Source organism: Grampus griseus (assembly GCF_964374135.1).
Source record: "Grampus griseus genome assembly, chromosome: 4".
NCBI classification, from domain to species: Eukaryota; Metazoa; Chordata; class Mammalia; order Artiodactyla; family Delphinidae; genus Grampus; species Grampus griseus.
This window is the reverse complement of record NC_138997.1, coordinates 40,361,347-40,385,813: the sequence shown is the minus strand read 5'-3', so window position 1 is coordinate 40,385,813 and position 24,467 is coordinate 40,361,347. Positions and strand designations below refer to the sequence as shown.

The window sequence follows — 24,467 nt, the reverse complement described above, 5'->3', positions numbered from 1 at the left end:
GACCAAGTGGCTAGACCTACTGACTGACCTCCAGGCAGGGGTGGCAGAGGGGGCTGGAGAGGAAGCTCTATAAACTCAGCAATAGTGAGATTCAGAGAGCTTCTGGGTTGGTGAGCACATTGAACCCTGGGAGGATGCTGTGCCCCTGCATCCCTCCCCTTCCTTGCCCCATGCATCTCTTCCATTTGGCTGCTTTCAAGTTATATCTTTTATAATAAACCAGAAAATGGAAGTAAAGTGTTTTCCCAAGTTCTGCGAGCTGTTCCAGGAAATTATTGAATCCAGAAGGGAAGGGAATTGTGGGAACCCTCCAATTTTATGACCAGGTTGGACCGAAGTGTGGGTTACCTGGGGACATGATACTTGCAACCGGCATTTGAAGCGAGGGAGGTCTTGCGGGACCAAGCCTTTAAACCCGTGGGGTCTGAGGATAACTTTGGGTAGTGTCAGAATTGAACTGAATTGTAGGACACCCAGTTGGTGTCCAGAGAATCAGAGAATTGGTTGTTAGTGTTGGAAAACACCCTAGAAATATGCTGCCAATGTCACACTGAAGTTTTCAACATAATATCTGAGTCAGTTTACACATGCTTTAATATTAGAGAAGAAATGTTCTTGTAAGAGACAAAAGAAAAATCACAATTCTGCACAAAAGAATTTTATTTAGTGGTCAGATCCCGATGAATAATGCCAGTCATTGCTTGATTCTGTTAAAATGCGCTATTAGATCTACTCTTAAGAAAGTGTACGGTGCATCACCAAAAGCTATTTAATTTGGATCGTGTAGAGTAAAAGAAAACTTCATAAATCTTTGTTCTCTGATAAAATTTTTAAAATATAAAAATGAAAAAAAAACCCCAAAAGCAGTATTCAAAAATAATAAATGTCACCTTGGACTATTTACAGTAAGATGACTTTCTAATAGGAGAACACTCTCTGCTTGTCTCTTTTTCTCACATTTTACTTGTCCCTTAGAGGTGTTCTGCCTCCCCCATCTAACCCTCGTGATTTCTTCCATTCCTGTCTTGCATGAAACAGTCATCTTCCATTCTCTCACACATCTTTGAGTCTTTCTCTGATACTCCTTTTTTGTACTGTAAATTACCAGTAATTCTATTCAACAGATGTTTGTTGAGCACCTAATATGTGCCAGGCACTGTGCTAAGAGGTGGGGATAAATACAGAGATGAAAAGTCATTGAACCCCCTCCTCAAGAAGCTCAGAGTTTGGGTTGGATTAAAAAAACATTTTTTCACATTATATTCCATGAAATCCCAAGCCCCTATGAAGTAAGTTTGGGGATTTCTTGAAACAAAGTGCACTCACGGAGGGTCCATCAGCTTGGCCCACTCCAACGCATTTTGATTTAGAATTCTGCCCTTTTTTATGAAGCACATCCTCTAAAGCCCAGGAATAAAGTTTGAGTTCTAAACTCTTCACAGGTGGGAACTACATGATGTGTTGTAGGGGACGAACTGAACCAATTTGTTTTTCGGGGAGGGTAACCATTTAATTGGCTTCTACAAATTCTGAGTATGAAAAGCCCTTAACCTCCCGCCCCCCAAAATACTAAATTTGAGCAACAGATACATATTAAGAAACTCCTCCTTGATTTGGATTTACAACACGATCCTCTGAAACTCCTCTCTTTTACAAATGTCCAGCAGGAGCTCTTTTTATTACCTCCACACGTATTTCTTTGTGCTTTTCTGTGAACATTTTCTTAGCTTCAAACATAAAAGCAGCAAATTAAGCCTGCAGGTGACCTTTCTTTTTTTTTTCTTTTATCATGTTGAACCCCAAACAAGCTCAGTTCTTGCGTTTGGCCTACATCTTCTCTGTCCGTGAGGCCCCAAGAGAACCATGGTAGTTACTTCAAAAAAAAAAAAAAGAAAACAAAGCAAACTATGAAATAGAAAATAAAAACTGAACATAGCATACTATGGAAGCAAAACTGAAACCACACCCTCGCTACCCCCATCTCTCCATGGCAGACCATGGCCTACAAATATTCACATTTGGAAATATTTTCTCAGTCACAGTAAAGTCCAAATCGTGGTGGTGGGCTTCCCCCTCACAGCTCGTAGCGTATTCCTTTTGTCGAATCTGCTCAGACAGCCACTGAACGATGATGAAGGGAGTTTTTGTGGGAAAGTTCTATCCTTGATCCAACATCATCCACAGGTTACACGGGGTCACATCTCTATACAGTTTCCATCCAACCAAATGACACTCTGTCCATTCAAGAGCCCTAGTGCCAGATTCAGAATGTCCTCGTGAGCTGGTTCCAAGCCCTCTGGATCTGAAGGCAGTTGGGAGTTGGCATTATTCCCATGTTACATTTGGCCTGCCCAAGGTAGGGTGATCAGGATGTCTGGAATATGTGAAGAGGACAAGAAGAGCAGGGGGTGCTGGGAGAGAGGGGAAAAGAGAGGTGATCATGCACAAGCTTCTTGCTCTGTCGTGCATTATATTTTCAGTGCTAACAGCGTGTATTTCGACACATAGGGCTTGTGCTTTTTTGTTAAATAACTCGCCCCGAAACGCTCGTTTGGCAAACGTGGCCATGAATGTGTGTGTGAGTGTGTGCGTGTGCACGTGCCTGTGTTTACGATGTGTCATGAGGTTGTGTGTCAAGTCCTGTGGGTGTGCCTTGGCCCCTCCCCTGATGCTACACCCACCTCACCAGCAAGGAAAAACTGATGGGTTACACCTGGTCGGTTTGATATTCAGAAGCTTCAGACAGGCTTTCTGAGAAGCTTAGGAAAGTCTCCTGGTATTCAGAACATACAATCTCATAACGATAATGCCGGAACTCCACAGCAAAGGTGCCAAAGTAAGACAGGAAGCACATGACCAGGCCCCACTGGACCCTGGCTGCGTACAGGTGGATGCCTTGGGCCATGAGGATGAAGTCTGGGGAGAAGTAGTCAAGGCAAGTTCCTCCATCGGCCACATTAAGACGGGGCTCTTTTCTGGGCAGAGACAGGTTACGGGAAAAGCCTGGCTCTCCCCCTGACTAGCAGAAGAGCTTCACAGAGCCAGCTGAACACCATCTACATAAATAATACAAGGTAACATTATTGAGCCCTTACTTTGTGCCAGACATGCTTCTAGGTGCTTTCATGGAAAACCTAACTTATTCATCACAACATCCTGTTATCAGCAGTTCGCTTAAAATAGGGAAACGGAGGCCAAATGGGTAACACGGGTATTAACTGGTGGAACTGGGATTCAAACACAAGCACTCTGACTCCCTGGCCATGCATTCGACCACTATACTCTACGGCTGCCTAATAAACTGTGAGACTAGCTAAAGAATTACAATTCCAAAGTAACTAGTTGGCCAGAAAAATAACGCTGTATTTTTAAAAGACACTGCAGGGCTTCCCTGGTGGCGCAGTGGTTGAGAGTCCACCTGCCGATGGAGGGGACACGGGTTCGTGCCTCGGTCCGGGAGGATCCCACATGCCGCGGAGCGGCTGGGCCCGTGAGCCATGGCCGCTGAGCCTGCGCGTCCGGAGCCTGTGCTCCACAACGGGAGAAGCCACAACAGTGAGAGCCTCGCGTACCACAAAAAAAAAAAAAAAAAAAAAAGACACTGCAAATGACGATGGAACAATGTGAACGTATCAAACAGCTAACTACCTCCATATAGGCTGTGTTTGTCTCTGCAGTGATACTAATAAGGTCTAAGTGGCCCCTCTTCTTCTCTCTAGTTTTCACTATTGCCTTTCAGACAATATTCTATAGGCTGGTTTCATTCCTGGTGTTGCATTTAAACTTAAATGAAAGCAGGCAATTAAAAAACCGAAGAACAGATGATTCATCTATGCCTGACTATACACAGAGTGTATGTATATGTACACACACACACACATCAGTATATATGAAGGTAGGAGCTGGGGAGGAGAGAGGTTCATAACGTTCTATAGTGAAAAGCTAAGAGGCCAAGGACTAAATAAAGTTATTTAGAAAAATCAGAATTGTTCCCTTAGAATTAGTTCTACCTTCAGAACTTAGCCTTAAAATCTTGGGAAATTTTCAGAGAGTGAAAAATTCTGTGACAACTACTTCAGCCAAACTTCGCTCTCCTGACTAGGCCTGGATTCATTCACCTGGGAACCACGAAATGGTTCCAAGTCTTCGGAAATATCGTGGATCAGAATTGTTTGGTATAAGCTCAAAACTCAGAATGATTTAAAATCTGTACATACTCTTCTGACTGAGGGTTCAAAATGTTGCCAAAGCAATATTAACTTACAGGGGAGGAATATATCTTCAAATCTTGCACTGGCAGAATTCTGACCCGTTTACTCATAAAATATTTTATCAGGTTGCTAGTAATAAGCAAGTTTTTTGGCTTGAATTTCAAGTCCTTAAATGTTCTCAATCTAATGAGACTTAAGAAAACCGCTAAAATGACTGAATGGCAGTTTGTGAGGGAAGAATAAAGAAATGGCTCCAAATACTCCACTAATGAACATCTCCAAACGCTAAACATTTTCGGTTTTTTTTTGTTTTGTTTTGTTTTTTGTGGTACGCGGGCCTCTCACTGTTGTGGCCTCTCCCGTTGCTGAGCACAGGCTCTGGACGCGCAGGCTCAGCGGCCATGGCTCACGGGCCCAACCGCTCCGCGGCATGTGGGATCTTCCCAGACCGGGGCACGAACCCGCATCCCCTGTATCGGCAGGTGGACTCTCAACCACTGCACCACCAGGGAAGCCCAACATTTTCGTATTTTAAAGCCACTCTAAGGAGGGATGGCATAGTGGTTAAGAGTATAAGAACTGAGCCTGAGTTCAGAACAAATCGACACATACCATGTGTGATCTTGGGTAATTAACCTTCGTTTTTCACTATTCCTACTTGTTAAGTGAGGATTAAAAGGGTTGACACATTTAAAGTGCTTAGAATACTGCCTAGCACATTATAAGTACCCAATAAATATTGGCTATTATATTGATGATTGTAACTGTGTTAGCTATACAGTTTGCCGTCTAGGAACTCCCTTCTTCTCCAGTTTCCAGAGGACCTAATGGAGTAAACACTTAGGATTGAGTGACTGATCTGATTGGTGGGGTGGTTACTGGCCGACTTCCACTGGGCCCTGCTATAGTAGGTGGGGTCACTGTGCTCCACCCTAGACCAGTCCCTCTGCGATCTGTTTGGGCTCCAGCTGAGTGTAGTGCTCTCCTCTGCCTTTCCCTGATTTCTCTGCTTCTTACTGGGTGGATAGATTGAATTCCAGGGTGTAAGATAAGAGGCCTGCACAATTTTCCTTTCCAAGTTTACTAGGAATAAAGGCTGATTTCTTCATCCCCATCTGGCTCCGTGTGACTGTTCTCCATTGGTTCAAACTCCGACGGATGAAGGGAAATAAATAGCACCTCAAAATTATTTGTTTAGGACAACAGTACATGCAGTGGTAATCTAGTTCTTGAATTTTTCCAGAAAAGCTTACTTGTTTTCCTGAAAGGTATAAATGTATTTTTGTCCCTAGAAATTCATTTTAGAGTTAATAGATTAAATGAAATAACAGAGCCACTAATAAAGTCGAAAATGAAAAGAATTTTTCAAGATGGAAGGAAAAAAACCCTACAATTCTCTTTTGGTTATGCATTCTATGTTTTTCACAAAAGGAAACTTTACATCAAAAGGAGAATGCATGGCACCATTCCTACAGATTGAAACCGTTTTGAGAAGGCAGAGCTTGGTTCTCCATCTCCTCTTTGGCATGAAAAATAGGTCTGAAAGTTTTCATTTTTATACCTATTTATTTTTCTTTTTTGTCTAATATTCTGAGTTGATACGACAGTATATCCTAACCAACTGAGAATGGCACTCTTCTCATCTTCTACATGGACAACTTATCTGTGTTTTAATCTCACTGGCAAAGAACGTTTTCACATTCAAAGGATACAGAGGACCACGCAGAGAGTGACAGATGCTGAGAGAATAACTCGTGGAATTCCAACTTTCCGTCCTTCATTCTTGATGTTTACTTTGAGTGTCAATGCAGCCTGGATCCAGCAGGTCAGTGTGCCAAATCCAAAAGTCAAGGAAGTTCCGACATTATGGATTTCTTCATCATTTGTGAGCTAAGGGATGAACAGATAATGACCTGTGGAGGCCCATTTAGAAAATACATACAAGCCAATGGAATACGTGAAGGAGAAAAAAATAGGTAAAGAGATGTCCCAATAATGGGATGATAGGTTGTAGAAAGAGTAGAACCCTTCATCTCCACTGGCTCTTTGTGTCTATTCTCCATTGGTTCCAACTCTGAGGGGAAGAAGAGAAATGAATAGTATGCCCACACCTCAAAACGTTTGTTTGGAAGAATCATACAGGCAGTGGTAATTTATTCTTTGAATTTATTTTCCAGAAAAGATTTGTAGAAAAGTAAAAGAAAAAAGCAGGAGAGTTACACAAAAAAAAGAGAAATGTCAAAGTTTCTACAGACATAAACCCCAAACTCTGTTTTCTACACTAAGAAATGAGACCAGAATCCGGCTGTGTATTTACTGATTGAGGATGGCCAATTCTAAGCAGGTCAAGATTTCACTGGCTGGGACAACTAATAACACCTGAGCTGTTCTTTACTCTTACAAAACTGGCCAGTCTATGTAATGTGGCCAATTCATTGTTAATGGGCTTTTGTTTTGTTTCCTATTATAATAAGAAAACTGCACTTAATGAGCTTTTGCCATATCCGGAGACCCATTAAAGGGCAACAGTGTTCGAAGATCCCTGGTCAAGGCTTTTATACAGTTAATAGGTTAAAGGAGACCCATCTGGGTTATTTCAATTGGGGGTTAGAGATGTAAACTGCCCAAATCATTACCCACTGATTTAAAAAATATATCTGTCACTTAAAACACCTTTATTAATTGCATATATTTTTAACTACACATGTACCCCACATATATAGGAAACACAGGTAATAAAATCTACTGTTGAAAGATGGCTTTAAAAACATGGTGAAAATATCTTTTTGAATCGCCATTGCCTTCAGGTGTTTTATTGTTTAGCGTTGCTATGAATAATGGTTGTATCAAATCAATATTACTTTCCCTTTACAATTTTTTTCTATTGTTTTGGCTGTAGGATTTTTTCTTCTTTGAAGAAGCCACTTCCCCCCCCCTCACAGTTCAAAACACATATTTTTGAAACATTTTATTTTATTTTATTGTTATTTATTTATTTTTTGGCTGCGCAGCATGTGGGATCTTAGTTCCCTGACCAGGGATCGAACCCACACCCCCTGCATTGGAAGCGTGGAGTCCAAACAACTGGACCGCCAGGAAAGTCCTGAAACACTTTAAGTAATGATTCCCCAAGTCAAATTTTACTACTAGGAAATTGGTTTTCCATGGTCTACATAGTCTGTTCATTTATTTTTTAATTCTAATTTTAAAAATAGATGATACAGTTACATGGGCCAAACTTTAAAAAATTGTAAAAAGAGTATAGATTGAAAAGTCTGTCTCTTATCTCATATACTAGCCACCTGGTTTCTCCACAGGCAACTAATGTGTTGTTTCCTGTGTAATCTCTGTAGATATTCCAGAAAATGTTCTTCATATATAGCGTCATCATTTACAGTTTTGAATATCTGTGGTTCACCCAAACAACCCAATCACTGGGATTCTTCGGGGAACTTTAGTGAAAAACAAAATGTCTATTCAGTAACTTCCATCTAAGACCTGGTTGAGAGAAATGATAGTTACTGAGCATTTTACAACATGCCAGTCCCTGTAGCACAGATGGATAAGTGGAGGAAAGACTACCACCAAAATCTCAATAAAAAATGCTCTGTGCCCTAACATTTTGGAGCTTAACAGATAAACTCTCAAATATTCTCCTGATAATTCATCCTCCTAGCCAATATGTTCTAAGAATGCAGCTTTCTCATTATCTAGGTTGATACGGAATGAAATCTAGAATAGTTATAGGAATGGGTGGGATTGCCTGCCTATCTGTCAGACAGCCCATTAAGTAAAAAATACTTATTAAGGGCTTCCCTGGTGGCACAGTGGTTAAGAATCCATCTGCCAATGCAGGGGTCACAGGTTCAAGCCCTGGTCTGGGAAGATCCCACATGCCGTGGGGCAACTAAGCCCACGTGCCACACTACTGAAGCCCGTGCACCTAGAGCCCATGCTCCGCAACAAGAGACGACACCGCAATGAGAAGTCCGCGCACTGCAACAAAGAACAGCCCCTACTCGCCGGAACTAGAGAAAGCCCGCGTGCAGCAACGAAGACCCAGTGCAGCCACAAAAATAAAAATAAATAAATAAATTTATTTATTAAAAAGAATACTTATTGAGTTGCTACTGTGTGCCAGGGGACATCTTGGGGAATGAGTTATCCTAATTTAATGAATTATCAGCACTGAGGGTCAAGGACGAGAGACAGTCTTAGAAAATCCACTACCATATTTTCAGTAAGAACATTCCTAAACACTCACTAGAATGCTGAGTGTCTGGAATGCCTGCACCATTTGGATTTCACTCAACAGACAGCGGAGAAGTGTCAGGATTGGTGTTTGACAGTAAGGAGGAAGTTTCTAGCAGTAGTATATCACAGAGGCCGGAGGATGCTGGGGAGGGAATGGAGGCAGGGAAAACAGAAAACTACTGTAACTGGGCAGGGTCTCCATGTCTATTTTACAAATGAAGTCATTTAGGTCAAGAGTTGTGTGAGGGTATTGGCAAGGGAAATTATGCTTAAGTGACCTTGGGTTTCTACATCTCTGGGAAGAAGAGTGAGGGTTAGTACCTCCTTATTCAAGTCACAGGCGTTCTAGAGAAATTCTGGGTTTTCAAACTGACTCCCATGTGAGCTTGCTAATCTAAAATGCAAGGTTTCATCCAATAAGAATGTTCAATGTTTAATTACAGAAAGGCAATGATCCTATTAATTTTCTAGAAACGTACATTAGAATACAATTTGTTATGAAAAAAAGTATATAGCGGTTTGAAAGCCCTATTTTAGTAGATACGTTTCCCAATAGCTGTGCTGTATTTCCAATGCACAGGGAGGAATTTCTCATGTTTAATTCAGACTTACGTAGGCGAGGCTCAAAGAACAGATGGGCTGACTGCTGGAGAAACTGTGCATATCAGGAACCACTGTTAGCATTTTTTTAAAGATTCATGGAGAATTCTATGGGCCACATAGTGACTATAACTCAGTGGCTGTGATCATCATATAGGTGAAGTGTGAGATGGAGGTGAAAAAGGCCAAATGAAGTACCTGAAAATTACCAAGTAAGGTCATTCCAAAGGAAGCCAGACAGAGCGCCACCAATCCACTAATATTCAGCCATGGATTTAAAACCTTTGGTTTCAGTTGTATGAAGCGCAGAACAGCTACCACCAGAGCTGGGAATAAAACAAAATGTTATAAGTGAAAAAGTTAAATCACACAGTCAGACTAGGAAGCAGCGTTCTAAAGCCACAATGTGCAGAAGTAAACTTTTTGCCACAGTACACCTTTAAATCTCTAAAATGACCGATGCATTTTTAAAAGAAATTTTCCATGCGATGTTTCTGATTACTGAGATGTTTTATTCTAGCTAACCTGGGGAAAGCAGAGAGGAACTGAAGCAGCGTGCTATATGTTATTTGGGTGATGCAAGATGATAGACTGGTAACAACTAGTGTTGTTCTCAGAGTTTTCAAAAACAAGGTCAGCACAAGACAGACTGGCTTAGGAGAACATCACAGAGGCTTGGCACACAACAGATCAGACACAGAGAGACAGCCCGTGGCACGGGAATTCACTGATTCAATCAGCCTTTAGTTTAGAACCGTGTTAGAACAGATAGGGCAAGAAAACACGGGGAAGAAGACAAGGTTACCAATCTAGACAAACCTGCTGGCCCCTGTGCCAGAAATCATTCCCGGGGATAGGAAGGAAGATAAAGGCACATGTACAAATCCCTTTATTACTGGTTTATTCCCTCTCCCTTCTGATTCTACCTGCAGGTGTTCATTGTCAAAGGACAAAGACAGCTCACCCAAATTAGAGCAGTTACAGCAATAAAATCATGGAATCTGTATTTTAACATAGCAGATTTGGGGGTTTGGTATGTACTGAAAATCATATTGATTATATTAAGAAAGCTCAATTCTTCACATGATGTTAATTACTTATTTTAAAATCCCACTCTTTTGAATCAAATTGTCATTGGAGAATCTGCAGAGAGAAAAAGGAAGTTACTTAGATTTCAAATCTGACTTCTAATAGTAACCTTGAGGCCAGTCCATACTCAAGTCACTAATCTAAGAATCTCCTTTTATTAATTGCTTGGTGCAGGGATATTTTCATATTTATACAAAAAGCTGGGAGAGGTCAGTCTACAAATGATTTTTAAAAAGCACTTGCAATTAATATGTTATATCTAATATGAAGAAATGCACTTACTACTTCCTAAGGCAATTTATTTTGACATTAAGGTTTAGCAGGGAAGACAATTAGGAATTCAAGAATCATTCTATTTATACAACAATTAGTAGGTAATTATTTGCTGTAAGTCTGCCTTGATTTCAGGCCATTATTAGTAGCCATTAACAAAGAAACCCATTCACAAGTTTGCATTTCCCAAGTATGACGAATTTCATAGTTTCAAGCTACAAAGTTAGTTCAGTGAGTTGAACTAACAGAGGTACTCAGTTCAGTAACAGAGGTACTTCAGTTCCAAGTACCTCTGGTCAAAGAGTGGTATACAACTTGGTTAATAGTTGGATTCTGGAAACAAAATAGAAATAAACTGCAATCTATGAAATCTTAAATTGTTTGGATCTGATTTAGCTTTTAGTATATTTATGTTAAAGCTAATGCCCATGATTCATCCTCAAATTAATAGATTATACTTGAGTTGATAATAGCTTTTTAACATCTTTATTGGAGTATAATTGCTTTACAGTGGTGTGTTAGTTTCTGCTTTATAACAAAGTGAATCAGTTATACATATACATATGTTCCCATATCTCTTCCCTCTTGCGTCTCCCTCCCTCCCACTCTCCCTATCCCACCCCTCCAGGCGGTCACAAAGCACTGAGCTGATCTCCCTGTGCTATGCGGCTGCTTCCCACTAGCTATCTATCTTACATTTGGTAGTGTATATATGTCCATGCCACTCTCTCACTTCAACCCAGCTTACCCTTCCCCCTCCCCGTATCCTCAAGTCCCTTCTCTACGTCTGTGTCTTTATTCCTGTCCTGCCCCTAGGTTCTTCAGAACCATTTTTTTGATAATAGTTTTTCAACCTAATGGTTTGAGGGATCAAGTTAGGAGTTATCATATTATCAGAAGTCTATTAATGTTGACAATACCTATCCTAGAGGATGAAAAAATAAGCACAATTTCTAATACTTTGGGGGATACGAATAGGAGGAAGAAGTGGGGAGACGAGAAATTCAACATAAGCGCCCTGACACAAAGTGATCTTCAGATAAAGAAGTCATTAGATTTAGACCAGAAATCTCCACACAAGGCACCAGGGGAGACATTTGCTAATTAATTGTGTGTGGATATTAGTCAGCACATAATGACAGAATACTGAGGCGGCACATTTAATTTCTTTTAAAAACGACTAGTGGAGAGTATGGCTCTGGGAACTTTCTGGTTGTCATCTAGTTTGGAGGGCTAGGATGGTGTCGGAACTCTCGCCGAAGCCCTAACCCACTGCCAAAGCAGACACCGAAATGGCTCTTCACGTTGACCATCCAGGTAGTTTGTGCCACTCTACCCAAAGGGACACAGTCAGTGCCACTGTCTGTGTTACTCATTTCTCTCCAGTGAACTCTGGATGTGTACTATTCTCCTGGCTCCAGCATTGCTAGCCTTCTCATTTGTAATACGGATGGTAAGTCATTTCATCAAGAACAGATGATGACATTAACCAGGAAACAGAAACTTTCCTGAAGACAGGAATCATCCCAACATTCCCAACTTCCAGAACAGCATTCCAAACACCACACTTGGCCCTTTTAACCTATTAACTCCATTATTAATCAGCTGAGGCTAGGCCTAATTTCTTTCCATAATAGGGTCTAGTTGAAATTTTATGGTTGTGGAAATAATAAAGCTTCTGATCCATTAACAGTTTTATTAACAGGTTTAAATGCAGACAGATTCAGACTATCTGTTATGAAGTCTATTTACAACCAAGTAATGATTTAATTATACCTTATTGAAAAAGCTTTCTTGGGCAGTAGGGCAATTTCAAAACCATCTTTATATATGTCAACCAATTTTTACCACATTAACATTCTGCTCAATAGATATATTTTTTGTTTCATTTAAAAATTTAAAATTTTACTTACAGTTTTAGAAAAGATTTTTAAAACCCACCCTTTTGTTGTTTTTGATATTCCCAACAGTCCTTTGCTACACAAGTGTCCCTTATTTAATTTATCTGCCTGTTAAAAAATATAAATATTAGAGTAATTCCTTATTTCCTTTGTTAAATTCTTTTATTTTGAAGCTGATCGGGTTTTTAAAGTTCAAACTCAAAACAGCAGCTCTTCACTGCAGTTCTAGACTGGTGTCTGGCCAAATTCTTTTTCATTTTGTTTAGTTTTACTGTTTATGCATCAATAATTCTTATTTATGACAGCAGTAGAACATGACAATCAATATGTTTTGGCTGAAGGAGGGAAAGACGCTGCTATTAGGTGACCAAAATCATTCAGCTATTAGTTTATCCTCACAACCTCTCCAGAGCAGAAAATAATATTCCTTTTAAGAAATTTTTCTTGGTCTCCAAAGAAGACATACAGATGGCCGTGGCATGTGAAAAGCTGCTCAACATCATTAATTATTAGAGAAATGCAAATCAAAACTACAATGAGGTATCACCTCACACCAGTTAGAATGGGCATCATCAGAAAATCTACAAACAATAAATGCTGGAGAGGGTGTGCAGAAAAGGGAACCCTCTTGCACTGTTGGTGGGAATGTAAATTGACACAGCCTCTATGGAGAACAGTATGGAGGTTCCTTAAAAAACTAAAGACAGAATTACCATATGACCCAGCAATTCCACTACTGGGCATATACCCTGAGAAAACCATAATTCAAAAAGACACACGCACCCCAATGTGCATTGCAGCACTATTTACAATGGCCAGGTCACGTAAGCAACCTAAATGCCCATCGACAGATGAATGGATAAAGAAGATGTGGTACATGTATACAATGGAATAGTACTCAACCATAAAAAGCAACAAAATTGGGTCATTTGTAGAGACGTGGATAGATCTGGAGACTGTCATACAGAGTGAAGTAAGTCAGAAAGGGAAAAACAAATATTGTATATTAACGCATATATGTGGAATCTGGAAAAATGGTACAGATGAACCAGTTTGCAAGGCAGAAATAGAGACACAGATGTAGAGAACAAACGTATGGACACCAAGGGGGGAAAGTGGGGTGGTGGTGGTGGTGGGATGAATTGGGAGATTGGGATTGACATGTATACATTAATATGTATCAAATGGATAGCTAATAACAACCTGCTGTATAAAAAGAAATAAACAAACAAACAAATAAATAAAATTTAGGAAGTTAAAAAAAAAAAAGAAATTACCCAGCCCATAAAAACTAACCACCCTGTAACCTGGGGCCTTTTGACTTCTGAGATGGCCCACACTCTGTCTGTGGAGTGTGTTTCTCTCTAAATAAATCCACTTCTTACCTAAAAAAAAAAAAGAAATTTGTCTTAGGTCTTTACACCCCACCCCCCAGGAGAAATGGAAGTGTGGATTCAGGACAAAAAGCATAACTAATTCTATAAGGAAATCACTGAGCATTTGATCTTTGATTAGTCCATCAAAAAGATATAAGATCTTTGCTACACCAACTCATTTGTAGGTTATAAATTATCATCTATACAGCTGCCAACAAGCAGTGATTTACAGGTGGTCTATGTTGTTTCTTATAGTCAGTGATGTCGTCTAAAGTAACAGCCTGAGGTCTAAGAGGGTAGGCCTGGGGAGACAAAAGCAACCACAGTTTAGAGCAAGAATCATTAGTAAACTGATTCTTTTTCATTCCCAGATAAATAATTGTTGGTTCACTCCCACTGAACACTAATCTTAATCAGTTCTGTGTCTACCAGATGGCACTAAAAATGATGAAAGATAATAAAGTATAAATATTGGATGCTGTAATACCTTAGAGCAAAAGCTAGTAAAAACTTAATTGCTTCTTGGTGGAGCAGGGGAGGACTGGAGAGTCAGATGATGACGAATGTCATCTGCAAGAGGGGAACTTGTTTTCATGACTGTGTTTTTGGAAATGCTTTTATAATGAGTTAATCATCAGCTTTATAACTGGATAAATTTGTGAGCTGTGCAAACTGGCATATTTTAGATTTTACACTAAAGACTATTGGGACATATCAATTTGTCTTAAGAATATAAAGGATAATATATTGTTTCCAACATGTTCACTGGTTTCTTTAAAGCCCAGTGGAGGACAGACAGCCTGTGATAGCTTCCTCATAAAGGCAGTCTCCTTCCTCATAAAGGCAGTCTCCTGTGTATCATGATTAGAAGAGGTAGTATTTGCAAAGCACTCAGCATTGTGCCTGGAATATTAAGTGACTGCCATTAATTATTGTTATTATTGTGCTCCGTGGGGATGATCATATGAGTCTGTAACAACCTGCAGGCCTATGTGGTGTGATTGCAGAGGGGCTGGGAAGGGTCCCTGACCCTGCAAGTCCAGATTCACCCTTGGGACTTTGTGTTCTATTAAATGCAAATATCTCCTTAGAGGTCATTTATGCCTTAGCATGAATATGTTTATTAGAGCTCTTCAGAAGAGTAGTGTCAAGGCTAGGAAAAAAGAGTGAGTCTACAGCTCCTGGCAACTTTGAGGGTAAAGGCAGTGACACAAAACCGGACCCACTAGCACTTCCCCTGGTGCCTCACAGGGAACATTCTCCATGTTTCTCACATTATCAGCCTTCTGAACCAACTAAGATTCTGCCTGTGTTGCATGTTGGACCAACAGTCTCCCTGGATTTTCCAGGGAATTCTACAGGTCTTCCCTTTTCCTACAGCAAACATTAAAAAGGAACATGTAAGAGTGAATAGAAATTTCTTTGTGGGGTGTTTATAAATAGATGAAATAACAGGGCACCTCTCTGGGGGACAGGTGCCAATACTCCCTTGGTAATAACATCATCATTCTCTCTTACTTGGAGTGAAAGTCTTACTATGCAAAATAAACACTTCCAGAAAACCACTGTTGAAAAATTTAGCTGTCACTGGCCGACCCAACAATATGCCAGTGGTGGTAGCTGGTTGACCCTTTGAAAGACACCGAGAGTCCTGGCCTGGAGGAAATGGGCTATAAGGTCAATTTGGAGGAAGACAGAGAGCATGGCTGGTTCCCACGATCCCCAGGGAACAGTACAAAGGGGACAGGATATTAAATGAGGGCCTTGGTCCCTAAAGGAAAAGTGGGGAATTGGGGCCAGACATGAGTACAAAAGGTTTCTTTCTTTTTTTTTTTAACCTACATTTCCATTTGCCAGCTTGATATGTGTATAGGCAGAGGGGAGAGCATCACCCTAATGTTAAGGCTGACCTTTAGATTTAAAGACAATATCTACACCCATCAATATTTATCACAGAGCCTAAGCATTTTTTCATCTTTGTCAGTGAAAGAAAAAATAAGGCATTCTTTTTAAAGCAAACATATTGCACAATATTACATTCTCATGCAGGATTTTATGGCCCATGAAATATATTATTTCATGCAGCAAAAGAAATAAAGTCAAGAATTGGCTGAAATGATTAAAGATGGTAAAGGGAAAAGAAAACGTAAGGTAAGCAGGTGAATGTAAAAGGATTCATGAGAAAAAAAAGACCCTCAAAACAAAAAGCCCTCTTCAGCATATTGACATGATATGATACCGAATTATCAACTAAGTCCACCATGATTTTGATATGAGTTTGGGAGAATTTAAAATAAAAAAGAAACATACCAAAGCACATAAAGCATTCTTTATGCTCTTCTTACCTAGGAATGCTGCCATGTTCATAACTTGACTAAACACACAGCTTGCAGGAGGTTCATCACCTGCAATACTTGAAAAACAGGAAGTGTTTTATTATTACTGTAGTAAAATTGATAACTCTCTGCCATCGACTGAATGTCTGTGTCCCCTAAAAATTCATATGCTGAAATCCTAACCCCCAATGTGAAGGCATTAGGAGGTGGGGCCTTTGGGAGGTGATTAGATCATGAGGGTGGAGCCCTGGTGAATGGGATTAGTGCCCTTATAAAAGGGACCCTAAAGAGTTCTCTTGCCCTCTTTCTGCCATGTGAGGACACAATGAGAGGATGGCAGTCTGCAACCTGGAAGAAGGCTCTCATCAGAACCTGACCATGCTAGCACCCTGATCTTGGACTTCCAGCCTCTAGAGATGTGAGAAATAAGTTTCTCATGTTTATAAGCCATCCAGTCTATGCTACTTCGTCTTAGCAGCCAGAACTAATACACCCTAAACTTTCTTAAGATCCAACAGATCAGAAGAGAATTATCAAGTTACCTTATATACGGTGCATGCTTCACACCAGGTTTCCTGGATAACAAAAGAAAACCCAGAAGCTCAGGTTAAAGCATGGTCACTTGTGCATAGCTTAACTTCATCAGTGGCAAAGTTTTTGTTAAATCTACTGATGAACAAAGAATTACCCAGAGATAAATTTACCTTTCAGCTGAGTTTAATGGGAAAATTTTGTCATCCTCCACAGCTATAAAGTATCTATGAAGAAAAAACAAAAAAATTTATAAAACAAAGAAATGTAAAAAAACCCAAGAATCGGGCTTCCCTGGTGGCGCAGTGGTTGAGAGTCCGCCTGCCGATGCAGGGGATGCGGGTTCGTGCCCCGGTCCGGGAGGATCCCACATGCCGCGGAGCGGCTGGGCCCGTGAGCCATGGCCGCTGAGCCTGCGCGTCCGGAGCCTGTGCTCCGCAACGGGAGAGGCCACGCAGTGAGAGGCCCGCGTACCGCAACAAAACAAAACAAAACAAAAAACCCAAGAATCATTTGTTTCCCAGTTTTATTGGACTAACCACATTAAATCATATTCATTTTTTTCTAACTGGGACAATGTTGTTTTACTACAATGCTTTACCTATAGCTCACCTAGCCCTCTGAACCATAAATGTCATTAATAGTATTTCTGTAATTTTCAAAAGAAAATTAATGGCAATTAATTAATGGCAATCATTATAATCTGGAAACCGGGAAGCAAAGAAGTAAGACCATACAACTTTGGGCAACTAAAATTAGGATTCAGTTTCTAATTTCTCAGGAATACGTGTCCACCTTTCTTAATGAACTGCAAGGAACTAAAATAATTTTCTAGAAGTAAACAGTACTTGAAATAAGCAAGTGTGGGAATGTTTTGTGATAAGCAAGACTTCTAATGTAATGATACCCATTTTATAAACATACCAGACCCAGTCACACACACCAAAAAACTGGACTATCAACGGGACTGTGAATGGAATCTTTATAGCATGTTAATGTCAAATTAGCAAATCTTGCAAATAATGAGTCCACATCACCAGTGTTCTTCACCACCTGCTTTGCATAATTTGTTACTTGCTCTTATTATCTACTTTGGGTGAAACAAGAAGGGAAGAGAAATGGGGAATTTAGCATGATTGAATTAGTAAACATTATTTTAAAGTATTTACAAATACATTCATATGAATATGAACAGTTGTCCCTCGGTATATGTGGGGGATTGGTCCCAGGACCAGCAGTGGACACCAGATGCTGTGGATAATCAAGTCCCATAGTCAGCTCCACATCCAAGGGTCCATATCCTCGAACTCAACCAACCATGGACCATACAGTACTGTAGTATTTATTGAAAAAAAACCACATATAAGTGGGCCCTCGCAGTTCAAACTCCTGTTGTTCAAGGGTCAACTGTAACCTACGCACATCCTCCTGTATACTTTCATCTCTAAGTTATTTATGATACCTAATAAAATATAAATAGTTGTAAATACAATGTAAATGCTATGTAAATAGTTGCCAGTGAGCAGCAAATTCAAGTTTTGCCTTTTGGAACTTTCTGGAATTTTTTTTCCTGAATAATTTTGATCTGCAGTTGGTTGACTCCAAGGATGTGCAGTCTGCAGATACGAAGGGGCAACCATACTATCAACACTTGACATTTTTATCTACATTGCACCTGAGTCCTTAAATAAGAGAATACTCACACTATCCACAATCCAGTTGAAGTAAATAAGGTAAATACAAGGGGTAAAAACATCCATATGCTGCATTTCTTCCCATCCATGCCTGTACCCCTGAAATAAAATGAACAGGTATTAATAACTAAGGCAAAAATTGATCTCACTCTTTCAAGATGGAAAAAAACCTGTTTCAAGAAAATAAAGTGCCCTAGTGACTTCCGCAGGTGACCTAACAAAGAGAAGGGTAAAGTGATTAAGTGGCACCTCTAAGGAAATATCACTGCTCATTATTTGGGGTTTTACAATTAACTTCAAAAAGTCACTTACTGGGTTTGAACCAGCGCTGCCACATTTCTGAGCACCTCTGCAATATCTGCTATCATGTGTTGAGACTCCCTGGCCCTTCCCAGTGCTGAGAACAGAGAGAGAACACAGCCTTCCCTTCCAGGCTGGTAATCTGCGCGGTCTCAGGAAGGTCTTAGTTCCCAGAACTGACCTACCTGATTAGGTAGATCTTTCAGATCAGGGGACAGACAACTTGACCTAATAATGTGTCTTTGAACAGACATGCTGTAGTGTAAACACCTACTTGGGTAGGGGTGTTAAATAAATTACAGAATCTAGGAGTCGAAACACATTAGAGCCACTTTCAATCAATTTGATTCAGTCTAATCCAATCTGATCCAGTTCACAGGTACTGACAACCTACTTGTGCCAGGTACTATACCAGGCAGTGGAAATACTGAGGTCTAATGAGTATAACTCTTTATATGTAATAGTCTATGCAATATATAAAAGCTATTATCTGAGCCAGTGGTGCATGGCTGCCCAGTTTATACGATGTCGAAACGATGAACATTTTAAACAAATACAATATGACTTTTCAGTGTCTATTCATTTATTTATGTCCAGAAAATTGAGCTCATAATAAAGCTATCAATAATGCTAACAAAAATAATTCCACCAGTAGCCAAGATGCAGAGGGAGTACAGAAAATAGGGATGTTAACTGAGCATGTAAACCAATTTTTCTGGATCTGCCCCTTGAAATAGGGTGCTCTGAAAAGATGAGTACAGCCAAAAGGGTTACACTGGAGTAAGAGTTAGGGGACCTAGTTCTCAACTTCTTCTTTGCCTGTAACTGACTCCGTAAGCCTGAGCCATTTACTTAAATCAGCAACACCATTTCCCCATCTTGCCGCACGAAGACTGAATTCTAAGAGAGGGAGAAGGGCATCAAAGACTGAAGCCTCACAGGGTGGTGGTACCTTGGAAATTAACCCAAGTTCAGTATCTTATATTTTTACAGTAACAGAATGCTCCTGTATACCCAGAATAATCAGCTGCAGAAGAACTCATGCCTATGAACCATTTTCACACTAGGCTGGTGAGTAAATCACAGTGTCAACTTAACTGATACACAGTGAAAACAGAACTGCCAAAAGGTTAAATATTCACATGGGCTTCCCTTTTAGGAATGTCTATATGGAAAATCAAAATTTTGAAGCAGGAAGTTAGAGTGAAGAGAGTTAATGAGATAATTCTAAGACCAAGGCATCAAGCACAATAGCCACTCACTAGTTGTGTGATCTAGTAAGTTATTTCACTAGCAAGTTATTTCATCTCTTAAGCCTTAGTTTAATGATGGAGATAACTTCTATTTTGTAGAGTTGTGCTGAGGATTAATGACAAGGCAGGTAAAGTACCTCACACATAAACACATGTTCTGTAAGTGGCATCCCTGCCAACTCTTAACTGCCAAGCAGATCAATACACCTGTTAGGACAAGGGCAGGGCCTCACGACAGCTTAACACTTTCTTCTCTGGGCTCCCGCTTTTCTAGAACAGGGCAGACTCCCTTCCTGATAGTATTAATAATAGTTTCTTTCTTCAGATGATGCTCCAAAAAATTAATTAATACCTTTTTCTTACACATATATTGAAGGCCCACCTTCTTAATTTTCTACCCTCTGGTTATCATTAAGTATGCATTGCTTTTCTTACTTTGTTTTGGAAGCAGCTAAGGTGGCTAATGGCTACTCTCCTAAATTGTTTTATTTTATTTTATTTTTTATTTTTTTTGCGGTACACGGGCCTCTCACTGTTGTGGCCTCTCCCGTTGCAGAGCACAGGCTCCGGACGCGCAGGCTCAGCGGCCATGGCTCACGGGCCTAGCTGCTCCGCGGCATGTGGGATCTTCCCGGACCGGGGCACGAACCCGTGTCCCCTGCATCGGCAGGCGGACTCTCAACCACTGCGCCACCAGGGAAGCCCTAAATTGTTTTATTTTTACTAGTTTAATTCTCATAGGGAAACCTTGTATACAAATTACGAGAAAACCATACTGTATCCCTTGCCTAATGATAGATGAAATTTCCCTTTTTTAACCTAAAAGGATGCCTTGGAAGTTTACATTGGTTATGCTTTTTTTTTTTTTTCCCCTTAGAGAAAACTGCAAATTCATGGGCAGTTGTAAGAAAGAAAACAGAGAGATCCTGTACATCCTTCACTCTGTCTTCCCATCTTGTATAACCACAGTACAATATCAACACCAAGATACTGACATTGATATAATCCTTTCACTTTATTCAGATTCCACCAGCTTTACATGCTCTCCTTTCTGTGTGTGTGTGTGTGTGTGTGTGTGCACGTGTATTTAGTTTATGCAATTTTACTACATTTGTAGATTCATGTGGCCACCACTACAGTCAAGGTACAGGACAGTTCCAACACCTCAAAGATCCCTAATGTTGCCCTTTTATAACCACACCCACTTCCCTCCCCTGCACCCTCCTTAATGATCTCTAGCACCCATTAATCTGTTCTCCATTCCTATAATTTTACCATTTCAAGAATGATATACAAATGGAATCATATAGTATGCAACCTTTAGGATTGACTTTTTTTCACTCATCATAATTCCCTGGAGACCATCTAAGGTTTGTGTTGATCAACAGTTTGGTAGCTTTCATTGTTGTGTAGTATTCCATGGTATGGATGGACCAATTGTGTTGATTTACCTCTTACAAGGTATCTGGTTTGTTTCAAGATTTTGGCCATTGCAAATCAAGAAGCTATGAACATTAGTGTACAGGTTTTTGTGGGAACATAAGTTTTTTTAAATTGATTATTACTATTTTAAAAATATTTATTTATTTATTTAGGCTGCATTGGGTCTCCGCTGCTGCGTGCAGGCTTTCTCTAGTTGTGCCGAGCAGAGGCTTCTCTTGTTGTGGAGCACAGGCTCTAGGCGCGTGGGCTTCAATAGTTGCTGCGCATGGGCTCAGTAGTTGTGGCTTGCAGGCTCTAGAGCGCAGGCTCAGTAGTTGTGGCGCACGGGCCTCATTTCTCCATGGCATATGGGATCTTCCTGGACCAGGGATCGAACCCGTGTCCCCTGCACTGGCGGGCGGATTCTTAACCACTGCGCCACCAGGGAAGTCTCGGAACATAAGTTTTTATTTCTCTGGAATAAACACCCAAGATTGCAATTGCTGGGTCATTTGCTAATACATGTTTAGTTTTTTTCTTTCAATCTCCATAGAGACTGTCAAAAATTGCCATTGCGGACTATATTTCAAGTCGTTATGGTGGTGGGGTACTGGGAAAAGTTTTCAGTTAGCAATAAGCACGCCTTGGATAAACCTCATTGGCTACAATACTGCCACTGCGCAAAGCTAATACATGTTTAGTTTTTAAAGACTTGGTCAAACTGTTTCCAGAGCAGCTGTACCATTTTATTTTCCTACCAGCAATGTATGATTGATGTGGTTTCTTCACATCATTATCACTATCGATGATATCACTATTTGGTGTTATCATTAAATAATCAGTGTTAATTGGTGCTATCACAATTTTTTATGTTAGCCATTCTGAGAGTCATAGAGTGATATCTCATTGTGGTTTTAATTTGCATTTCCCTGGTGGCTAGTGATATTAAACATCTTTTCCTGTGCTTATTTGCCATCTGTATGCTCTCTTCAGTGAAATGTCTATTCTTGTCTTTTACCCATTTTCAACTTGGATTTCTTTCTTTTTTTTTTTACAGTTGAGAATAAAAAAACAGTTTGAGATTTCTTCATATATTCTAGATACTTGTCTGTTTTTGGACATGTAGTTTGCAATTTATTTTCTTCAAGTCTGTAGCATCTCTATCCTCTTATACAGGGTCTTTTTAAAAATTATTTTTGTGTATGTGTGATAAAATATACATAATGTAAAAATTTTACCATTTTAACCATCGTAAGTGTACAATTCAGTGGCATTAAGTACCTTCATATTGTTGTGCAACCATCACCACTATTCATCTCCAGAACCTTTTCATCTTCTCAAACTGAAACTCTATACCCGTTAAACAATAACTCTATTCCCTCCTCCCCCAGCCCCTGGTATCCACCATTCTACTCTCTATTTCTATGATTTTGACTACTCTAGCTACCTCATGTAAGTGGAATCATACAGTATTTGTCTTTCTGTGTCTGGCTTATTTCATTTATTATAAAGTTCTTGAGGTTCAACCATGATGTAGCATGTATCAGAACTTCATTTCTTTTCCTTTTTTAAAATTTTATTTATTTAATTTATTTTTGGCTGTGTTGGGTCTTAGCTGCGGCACGCGGGATATTTGTTGAAGCATGCGGGATCTTTCTTTGCAGTGCGTGGGCTTCTCTCTAGTTGTGGCCTGCAGGTTTTCTCTTCTGTAGTTGAGGTGCGCAAGCTCAGTAGTTGTGGTGTGCGGGCTTAGTTGCCCCGTAGCATGTGGGATCTTAGTTCCCTAACCAGGGATCAAACCCGTGTCCCCTGCATTGGAAGGCAGATTCTTTATCACTGGACCACAAGGGAAGTCCCAGAACTTCATTTCTTTTTGTTTTTAAATTAATTAATTTTACTTATTTATTTTTGGCTGCTTTGGTTCTTTGTTGCTGTGCACGGCTTTCTCTCGTTGCGGCGAGCGTGGGCTACTCTTTGTTGTGGTGCGCGGGCTTCTCATTGCGGTAGCTTCTCTTGTTGTGGAGCCCGGGCTCTAGGCACATGGGCTTCAGTAGTTGTGGCACACGGGCTCAGTAGTTGTGGCTCGTGGGCTCTAGAGCACAGGCTCAGTAATTGTGATGCATGGGCTTAGTTGCTCCACGGCATGTGGGATCTTCCCGGGCCAGGGCTCAAACCTGTGTCCCCTGCATTGGCAGGCAGATTCTTAACCACTGCGCCACCAGGGAAGCCCTTCATTTCTTTTTAAGGCTGAATAATATACCACTGTATGTATATGCCATATTTTGTTTACCCATTCATCTGTAAATGGACACTTGGCTTGTTTCCACCTTTTGGTTATTGTGAATAATGCCGCTATAAACATATGTATGACATACACAAATATCTATTCATGTCCCTGCTTTCAGTTCTTTTGAGTATATACCTAGGAATTAAATTGCTGGTACTTGGTGGTCATGTGGTAATTTTATGTTTAAGTTTTTGAGGAACCCCCATGGTAGCTGCGCCATTTTACATTCCCACCAGTGATGTACAAGGGTTCCAGTTTCTCCACATCCTCACCAACACTTGTTATTTTCTGGTTTCTTTTTCTTCTTTTTTATTTAAACAGGGATTGTGTCAGATTTTATTTATTTATTTATTTATTTATTTATTTGGCCACACTGTGCAGCTTGTGGAATGTTATTTCCCTGACCAGGGATTGAACCCGGGCCTTTGGCAGTGAAAGCGTGGGGTCCTAACCACTGGACCACCAGGGAATTCCCTATTTTCTGGTTTCTTGATAGTATCCAGAACTATTTATTTAAAAGACTGTCTTTTTAAATTTTGATGAGTTCTAACTTACCAAGTTTTCCTTTTGTGGATCATGATTTTGATGTCAAGCCTAAGAACTCTTTGCCTAGCCCTTAATATTGAAGATTTCCTCCTGTATTTTTTTCCTAAAAGATGTATAATTTTACATTTAAATCTGTGATCTGGTTATGTCTTTTTAAACAATAGATTTCTATTGTCTTATTCAATTGTATTAGACCCTAGACCATTTATAAATCACTTTAACAAGGATCAGGAAATAGGTGATGAGCTAAGTCAGTCTTCTGACTTAGTAATAAGTAGTAAAGAAGATTCTTACAATGAAGCACATATATTTAAGCCATAATACACCCTACCATGCCAGGTTCTTTGGTCAACTGACGAGTATGAGGTTAAGAACAGAACAGTGAGGTGTATGT

At 40.1% G+C, this 24,467-nt stretch overlaps 1 protein-coding gene across 13 annotated transcripts in view; it reads right to left on the bottom strand.

Annotated features, from left to right (window-relative positions):
* Positions 1–653: 653 nt before the first annotated feature.
* The window catches only part of TMEM150C (transmembrane protein 150C), a 76,053-nt gene continuing 52,239 nt past the window's right edge, over positions 654–24,467 (bottom strand). For 5 of the 13 annotated variants that reach the window (XM_082653697.1, XM_082653696.1, XM_082653698.1 and 2 more), the window contains 8 exons: positions 18,275–18,364; positions 16,745–16,798; positions 16,583–16,615; positions 16,050–16,117; positions 13,606–13,713; positions 9,264–9,391; positions 5,924–6,101; positions 654–2,916 (listed from right to left, as the gene is read on the bottom strand). In XM_082653697.1, the coding sequence (XP_082509823.1) occupies positions 2,708–2,916; positions 5,924–6,101; positions 9,264–9,391; positions 13,606–13,713; positions 16,050–16,117; positions 16,583–16,615; positions 16,745–16,798; positions 18,275–18,354 (858 nt within the window). In that variant the 5' untranslated portion in view covers positions 18,355–18,364 and the 3' untranslated portion in view covers positions 654–2,707. Of the gene's footprint in view, positions 2,917–5,265; positions 5,391–5,923; positions 6,102–9,263; positions 9,392–13,605; positions 13,714–16,049; positions 16,118–16,582; positions 16,616–16,744; positions 16,799–18,274; positions 18,365–24,467 lie in introns of those variants that run through there. The other 8 variants (XM_082653691.1, XM_082653692.1, XR_014296686.1 and 5 more) reach the window with 8 other exon arrangements.